The sequence below is a fragment of the Octopus bimaculoides genome, chromosome 14, assembly GCF_046866305.1.
Source record: "Octopus bimaculoides isolate indiv1 chromosome 14, ASM4686630v1, whole genome shotgun sequence".
NCBI lineage: Eukaryota > Metazoa > Mollusca > Cephalopoda > Octopoda > Octopodidae > Octopus > Octopus bimaculoides.
In genome coordinates, this window is record NC_142941.1 from 52,464,396 (window position 1) to 52,473,830 (window position 9,435).

Genomic DNA, 9,435 nt, shown 5'->3' on the forward strand with positions numbered 1-9,435 from the left:
TATACATATATATACACACACACACATATATATACATATATATATACACACACACACACATATATATACATACACGCACTCACATACACACACACATACATATATATATATATACATACATACATATATATATATATATATATATATATATATATATATATATATATATGTATATATATATGTGTGTATATATATATATATATATATATATATATATATATACATACATACATGCATACATACATATATATATACATATACAAATAAGCTGATAATTCATTTCTATATATAGATGCCCACACATACACACACGAGCGCACTTCCTCTTATTCAGGATTCGTAACCGGAAAAAATCACGGCAGTAAAACGCATGATTACCCATTTGAGATCCGTGATTTACCCTCAAAGACGCAATGAAGTAATTTAAAGAGTGACGACGACGATGTCCCAGTGGAAAGATTTTAATAATAAACCGTACCGTGTTTTCATTGCTTTTCTTTGTTGTTGCGTTCGTGCGGCGACGGCGGCGGCGGCGGCAGCTGTTGTTGTTGCTGTTGTTATTGTTGTTGATGATGATGATGATGCACTTTGCGGTGCTGTTGTTATCACTTTAGACAATGTCAGAGACTATTTTTACTTCTTTCTAAGAGCCAATGAAACGTAAAACCTAAAGAAAAAAAAAGAAAGAAGAAAGAAAGAAAGAACGAAAGAATGAATGAATGAAAGAAAGAAAGGAGGGACGGGAAGAAAGAAAGAAACAAACAAACAAAGAAGGCAAGAAATACAAGCCCTATCTTCTAAGCATGGCGTTTGATAACAATAAGGATTGTGTTTTTAACAGGTGCAAGCCGGTTAGTGGAAGAGCGACAATGGCGGATACAACCTGTAGAACACGCCCACAAACATTCACACACACACACACACATTCACATACACACATACATAGTCACAAACATTTACCTTACACATGTACTTACATAAATCTATTTACATACATACAAAACACTTGTGCATGTATACACGCCTGCCTCTATATAAAGAACGCTTGGAAGCAGTTTCGGTCAGAATCACTGTTAACACGCAGCGTGTTCTTTAGCGAGCTTCGCCTACCGTTTTTGTTTTCACACGCATAGAGATATATACGTATACACGCATATATATATACATATATATATATATATATATATATATATATACACATTTATTAAGAGAAGAAAAACCGGCTGTGAAGCAATCTCGCAAACTTTCATAGTCCATTCACTTGTACTCTAACATAGCTACTGAAGTGTATTACAACTGATAATAATAATAATAATAATAATAATAATAATAATCATTATTATTATTATTATTACGTAATTATCATTGCTGTTGCTATTCTTTGTACTTGCTGGGATTATTTTTTCTTGTCGTTAGTAATTTATATATTGATAGACACGAAAACAAGAACGATCTCCAACGCAGGCGGCGAAATAGATACATCTATATAATCGTACATACATACTTACATACATATACGCGACACACATATATATATATACATTGATACATTGCATATTGTAGACTGTGTTACCTGGAGATATCAAACGGTTGCTTATTTATTGCCGACGACAGCAATAGCGAACAAGATGATAATGGTGAATAACAAAGGAGTTCCAACCATGTTGTCTTACTGTTATATTTCTTTGATATTGCTCACAGTATTAACGGCAAAAATTACATTTGCGCTTTCACCCCTCATTTGCAAGGTAAGTTCAACAACCTTATTATTATCATAATTATTATTACTATTATTATAGACGCCTCACAGTATACAATATCATGAGGTTGTTGGTTAAAGATATTGTATCTACCGGGGGGGGGGGGGGGGGGGTTGTACTGTTTGTCAAGTCACAACAAGGACCTCAGACAGACAGTACTTTACGCAATGTGCCTGCATTTCCAAGTAATGCCGACTTTTCCAATACATCTAGATTGTAGGGTATTTCTGAAGTTTGCAGATGTTTTTTTCAGATTGGGTGGTATTGAACCCAATGCTCCGATGACAATAGGAATAACCTTTATGTCCGTCTCTCGTAGCTGCCACATCTTAGCGATCTTAATTCTCAGGTCTCCATATTCATCAACTTCTTCTCTGTCTTTCATATTATTATTATTATTATTATTATTATTATTATTATTATTATTATTCTCTATACCCCTTTCTTAATTTTCTGACCAGGCTCCCGTGGCTTTTTTGGATTTTTCCACGTGTAACCTTTCGAAGTGCCTCCCCCTATTGGGAGTTTTATTTGTTATATCTTTCTGTGTTTTTCCTCTGTTTACACGAACGTTTTCTTCTTTTCGGACAAAACCCTTTGTAACCTTCACCCTGTCTTTGTCCTTACATGTTTTTGATTGATATTAGCCCTTGTGACCAATAAAACCAGAATTTATTATTATTATTATTATTATTATTACTATTTTGGTTTAGCTTAGGTTCGGTCTTATTCGTGGTACGATTTATGTGGGTAGCGGATTACTACCTGTAACCTTAGGTATCCACAAGTTTTCAACTGTCTTTCAAGTACTTAGAACCCTCCTGATAATCCTCGCTGTCCCTAACAGACAAACTTTCTATAGGAGCTCTACCAGGCATTCTAATGAGAGAATAATGCATGCCCTCAAAGTGACACAGGGGTACAAATATACGAAGCTCAATATACCCATCATGACTACCCGTCTGATAAGGGTACACCAGGCATGTATATCACAACCATATGTGCGCGACATGGTGACCTTATATGAAGATAAACAGCGCATGACTTGGCAGGTGGGGCCCAGTTAGAATTTTCTTCAGGTCGAGTAGCCCATCCCGCTCAAAAGGTCCCTGAATGAAGGTTGTTTAAGGATGATGAACGAGGGTTGTTTAAGGATGATTTCCAGAGGTGAATTATTCAAACCCCAAAGAATTTCTCTCAAAACATGGCTATGATGCCCACCCTTTCGCCACTACCCCTGCTCAAGATCAGAGATGCACATATTGTCAACCACTACGGGACGTGCTCAACTGGTTATGGTCAAGTAACGAAGAAGCAAATCTGAGGTATTGAGCAGAATATTTGCTGCAGCCCATCTTTTTATACCAAGACAAAACAATGTACATGATAACACTTCCAATCAATTAAGATCAGAAGCCATGAGAACCACTGCCTGGTACTGCGTCAGAGCATTTATTATTATTGTTGTTGTTGCTGTTGTTACTGTTATATGTTTGACTTTTGCTTTGTATTTGTACAAGTTGACTGCAAGTCCAAGTCTCACCCAGAGACCTCAAGAGACAAGTTAGAAGTTCAAGTTAGTGTTATGACTAGGGTGCCATATATTTGGTTTTATATTATGATCATTATTATTATTATTATTATTATTATTATTATTATTATTGTATTTATTATTATTATTTTTATAATAATTATTATTATTATTATTATTGTTCAGTAGTTTTATTTTTATAACGTGCTTTCACTTCACTACCGAGCGCAGCTCTGTGCGCCTTGGGTATGTGCTGTGGTTTGCTGTGGTGCTCTTATGTTTACTGTATTGAAAGTGTTTTGCGTAGAATGTGTGCAGTACCCAGTAGTGCAATTTTCTGTATGTTATATATATTTGTAAGTCCTGGTGTTTTTGTTATGTATTTGTCTGAATATTTTTTATTATACCTAAGGCACCTACTATGATAGGAATTGTTTCTGTTTTTAGATTCCACATTCGAGTTATCTCTATTTCCAGGTCTTTGTATTTTGAAAGTTTTTCCATTTCTTTTAGAGAAACGTTGTCATTTGCTGGTATTGATACATCAATTAGAAAGCATTTTTTTTCTTCTTTATTATTATTATTATTATCATCATCATCATCATTTCCATTTCCCTTCTCAGAGTTCCCGATTTCACTTGCTCTGGTTAATTCTGTAAGAGCAGACAACAACCTTTTGTCAAAGATCTCAAACGATCCCTTTCCACGGTACTTAACATCCTTGAACCAATCTCAAAATCCTCGATGTAGAAGCTCTACAGGTCCCTCCATTCCAACCTGTCCCTACACCAATTGTCACAGATGCAAACTTTTCAGATTCCATGTTCCAAAATCCTTGCAATTCTAAACTTTTGCGGCACCTTTTATCTTTTACTTGCTTCCGTCATTTGACTGCGCCCATGCTGGGGCACCACCTTGAAGGATTTTAGTCGAACAAATCGACCCTAGAACTCATTTTTCTTTAAGCCTGGCACTTATTCTACCGGTCTCTTTTGCTAAGTTACGGTGACGTAAACACACTAACACCGGTTGTCAGGCGGTGGGAGGGGAACACACACACACACACACACACACACACACACACACACACACACACACATATATATATATATATATATATATATATATATATATATATATATGGAGAAAAGAATCCTAACATCCGGCCACAACAAGTAACCTTAGATGCCAAAAGCCCTCCTAAGTATCCTAGCTGTCCCTAATAACACTGCTTTCTGCAGCTGTACTAAACTGGGTTGTATGCCTATTTCCTCCATCCATCTGTTCAAATATTTAGGATAGTTCCTAATGCGCCATAACTATTGGAATACATTTTACCCACACTTTCCATAGTCTCTGTAATTCAATGGATAGGTCCTGGTACTTTGCTAGTTTCTCTATACTTCTCATATTGATTTTCTCATCATTTGGGACTCTAAAGTCAATTATCTGGTACTTTCTATTCTCTTTATTTACTACTACTACTACTACTACTACTACTACTACTATTACTACTACCAAATCAGGCTTTCTAGCTTCTATTACCCTGTCAGTCTGAATGTTAAAGTCTCACATCCTATATTTCTTACTTTCTAGTCTTTTACAAGGTTCATGTTCGTACCATTTATTATTCTGCTAGTTGAGAGAATCGTTAGCATTCCGAGGAAGATGTTTAGCGACATTTCGTCCGTCTTTACGTTCTGAGTTCAAATTCCTCGAAGGTCGACTTTGCCTTTTATCCTTTCGGAATCGAATCACTGGGGTTGATGCAATCGACTGGTCCCCTCCGCCCAAAACTTTCAAGCCTTGTGCCTATGGTAGAAAGGATTATTATTCGGACCTCGTGCCTAGAGTAGAAAAGAATATGTTCGTGATAAAGAAAGAAAGAAAGAAAATGAAAAATTGACTCGTGTACATGACTGGTACTTTATCGATTTTGTAAGGATGAAAAGAAAAGTTGACATCGGTGGGATTCGAACTCAGAGCGCAGCGAGCCGGAGTAATGGCTGCAAAGCAATCTATCTGACACTCTAAAGACTCGGCCAATCAACCACATACAGTGCGCATGCGCGAGTGTATGTTTGTGTCTGTGAGATACAGATACACACACACACACACACACACACACACACATACATACATACATACATACATACATACATACATACATACATACATACATATACATACATACATATACATACATACATTCTTATAGACATACAGACAGACATGCATATACACGCACACATACACACACACACACACACACACACACACACACACACACACACACACACACACACACACACACACACACACACACACACACATACATACATACATTCTTGCAGACATACATACAGAGAGAGAATGAGAAAGAGAGAAAGAGCGTTTGTGTGCGTGTGTGTGTGTATGATATGTGTGTGTTTGTGTGTGTGGAGAGAGAGAAGGGGGTAGAGGTTGTGTAATAAATATCATCTAACATCTGAAACGTGCTACAATTAAAATACGACTGCTTTAATGAGATTGAAAGAAGAGACAAATGGAAACGAAAAGTGATCTCGAATGCTGTTTCACGTAATGCTAACCTTGACGGTTCAAATATGGGACGTGATGAAACATCGGCCATATCTAGGGAGCAATGACGTCACGAAACTGTTTTATCCGAGTATGAATTATGAGAGCCTCATTAAAGCGGAGTTCGTGAAGAAATAGTAATGCCGGGTCATAACCGCTCGTATTTTCAACTCAATGGGAAATGATGTGTCGTCGTTAGACTGCAGGACATTTTCGTACGCAGATTTCGTCACTTCTTTTGTTTAAAGTAATATGTACGAAGTACCACTTTCCTGTTTCTCCCTCTCGCTCTCGCTCTCTGTCTCTCATTTGTACACACACACACACACACACACACACACACACACACATATATATATTGGGTTGGTGCATAATTATTGCGGCTTTTTTTCAACAAATTTTATTCAACAAAAACAATAACAATATTTAACAAAAACATCTTTAACTGACGGTCTGACCGTCTGCCAAGCAAATGGGAAGCAGTAATTGAAGTAGATGGTGAATATGCTCCGGAATAATCATTTAAAGATGTTTTTGTTGCATGTTGTTATTGTTTTTGTCCATGACCTCTTAGAAGTATGAAGATTTCCCCCTCCATGTTTTTAAGAGGTCATAGGCCAACGGGTTTTTGGGATCTGACGATATGCCATAAAGCCAAACCCTTTATGGATGGGAAACCTAAGGTAATCCCTTAAATCGGCCCCTTCTCCATTTTTAATGTATTACTGCTCTACACCTTGGAGTGTGCTCCTTCTTTCGGAATTGTTTTTTTACAAACGATATATATATAAATAAAGAGAGAGAGAGAGAGAGAGAGAGAGAGAGAGAGAGAGAGAGAGAGAGAGATATGGCCGGCCGGTCGGTGTATGGGGTTCTCCTGGGTTGCACAAAGCTTGGCCATATAGGAAAGTGCTTGACTTGAAACCTTTCAGGCGTGTCCACCACACAACCTCTTTTGCCACGGCCACTAAACACAAAAAAAAAGATGGACTTTACTTCTCTGCCAAAAGGAAGCGGGAGCGTCTATCTTCACAATGCCCTCGGGGGATGGTTAGATTCGTCTTACACGAGACAACAGCTGTTCCACACATGCCCACAACCCTCTAATGCACGGACACTGAACGATTACATCCAGCAAGGCGGTTTCGTCCTCCCGCATCAATCATTAATCAATCATTTTTCCACCAGGGTGACGGATGAAGGAGACAATCGATAAAAGAAAAAGGAGTAGTAGTAGTAGTAGTAGTAGTAGTAGTAGTAGTAGTAGTAGTAGTGAATTATTCAGTTAATTATTATCTTCTGTTATTCGAGGTAGCAAGATGGCAGAAACGTTAGCACGCAGGAACAAAACACTTAGTAGCATGTCGTACGTCTTTACGTGCTCTGAGTTCAAATTCCGCCGAGGTTGAGTTTGCTTTTCGGGGTCGGTAAATTAAGTACCAGTGAAACATTGGGGTGGATGTAGTCGACTATTCCCCTCCCCCAAGATTTCAGACCTTTTGTCTAAAGTAGAAAGGATTATCTAGTGTTATTTAAATGAAACTATTTTCCAAGTTTACTCAAAATTTTCTTTTCTACCTTTCCAGGTATCTTCGAACCAAACTTTGCTGCAAAATGTCGCCGTGAGTGACAGTCAAGATTTAGACAAAGTGAAATTTGAATTCCCATTAAATAATCCCAGTAACCTTGATGCACATATATTCATATGTTTGAAGGAAAATAGCCAGTCTTCATCGCAGCCGTGTCTCTGGCAAGAACTGAGGAAAGTGGAAGTGACTTACAAAACGTCGTCTCTGACAGTTGTTGTGGAAAACGACGAAAATATTGATTGCTCCAACAATTGCCTCGTGAAGTGGGTATTAAAGCCAAGTAAGTATCTTATTTATTTATTGCTCACAAGGGGATAAACATAGAGGGTACAAGCAAGGGCAGACAGAGGGATTAAGTCGATTACGTCGACTCCAGTGCGTAACTGGTACTTAATTTATCGACCCCGAAAGGATGAAAGGCAAAGTCGACCTCGGCGGAATTTGAACTCAGAACGTAACGGCAGATGAAATACCGCTAAGCATTTCGCCCGGCACGCTAATGGTTCTGCCAGCTCACCACCTTGTAAGTATCTGTCGGGGTTCGGAATTAACCAAAATGAAAATTATAAAAATGACATTCATAATAGGCACAGGAGTGACTGTGTGGTAAGTAGCTTGCTTACCAGCCACATAGTTCCGAGTTCAGACCCCATTGCGTGGCACCTTGGGAAAGTGTCTTCTACTATAGCCTCGGGTCGACCAAAGCTTTGTGAGTGGATTTGGCAGACGGAAACTGAAAGAAACCCATCATGTATGTGTGCGTGTGTGTGTGTGTGTGTGTGTGTGTGTGTGTGTGTCTGTCTGTCTGTCTGTCTGTCTGTCTGTCTGTCTGTCTGTCTGTCTGTCTGTCTGTCTGTGTTTGTCCCCCCACCATCGCTTGACAGCCAATGTTGATGTGTTTACGTTCCCGTCATTTAGCGGTTCCGCAAAAGTGACCGATAGAATAAGTACTCGGCCTACAAAGAATAAGTCCTGGGGTTGATTTGTTCGACAAAAAGTGGTGCTCCAGCATGGCCGCAGTCAAATGACTGAAACAAGTAAAAGAGTAAACGAGTAATACAACTAAGATTCCCTTATCCGACACTCCTGTAACCGAAAGTGTTGCAGATTTATAAAATGGGACAGTTTGAGGGCGGGACACTAGGGACGCGAGTCCTAACACAAATATCCATTGACTTTTCATAATATAGCTTTTACATATATATATATATATATATATATATATATGCACACGCACACACACACACACACACACACACACACACACAAGCAAGACACGATCTGTCTACCAAAAATCCACTTACAAAGTTTTGACCGGTCTGAGCTACAGTAGAAGACACTTGCCCAAGGTGCCACGCAGTGGGACTGAACCTGGAACCACATGATCGGAAAGCAAACTGCTTACTATCAGAAAGGCAAAATACTTGTTCTGATTAAAACGTTATATATATATATATATATGTATGTATGTATGTATGTATGTATGTATGTATGTATGTATATGTATATGTATATGTATACAGGTATTAGGTATATTTCGGATAAAGGATTTTCAACTGTACTGAATTAAGTTAGATAAGTTTACATGTATCTTTATTTATTTATTTATTCATTTACTTATTGATTTATTTATTTTGGTTTTCGTTTTATTTTACAATTACAGGAAACGGTAATGCGGTGGAATACGCTGGTTGCGATCGAGTTAGTTCTTTCGAATTCACGGCCACATTCAGTGGTCATAGCACAATATCAACAAGCTCTGCTACTACTACACCAGACTTGACAACGATGATCACCACAAGAGCAACTACCATCCCATCACCAGACGACTGTTATCCCGTGGGAGTATATAAAACAGTCCCTGGGATGAAACAATGGTGTATCACCCACTGCGGCGTCGGATTTTGTCCGCCCACACACTGCAAGTGTGGGGGAAATGGTAACGCCAATACTTTGACTTGCAAAGTGACAAAGG

The 9,435-nt window shown here is 38.3% G+C and overlaps 1 protein-coding gene across 1 annotated transcript in view; it reads left to right on the forward strand.

The window, feature by feature from the left end:
• The first annotated feature begins 1,054 nt into the window (after nt 1–1,054).
• LOC106872312 (uncharacterized) overlaps nt 1,055–9,435 on the forward strand; it is a 10,904-nt gene continuing 2,523 nt past the window's right edge. The window contains exons 1-3 of the mRNA XM_014919253.3: nt 1,055–1,748; nt 7,458–7,740; nt 9,124–9,435. The exon at nt 9,124–9,435 is cut by the window's right edge and continues 2,523 nt beyond it. Coding sequence (XP_014774739.1) covers nt 1,629–1,748; nt 7,458–7,740; nt 9,124–9,435 — 715 coding nt within the window. The 5' untranslated portion in view covers nt 1,055–1,628. The remainder of the gene's footprint in view (nt 1,749–7,457; nt 7,741–9,123) is intronic.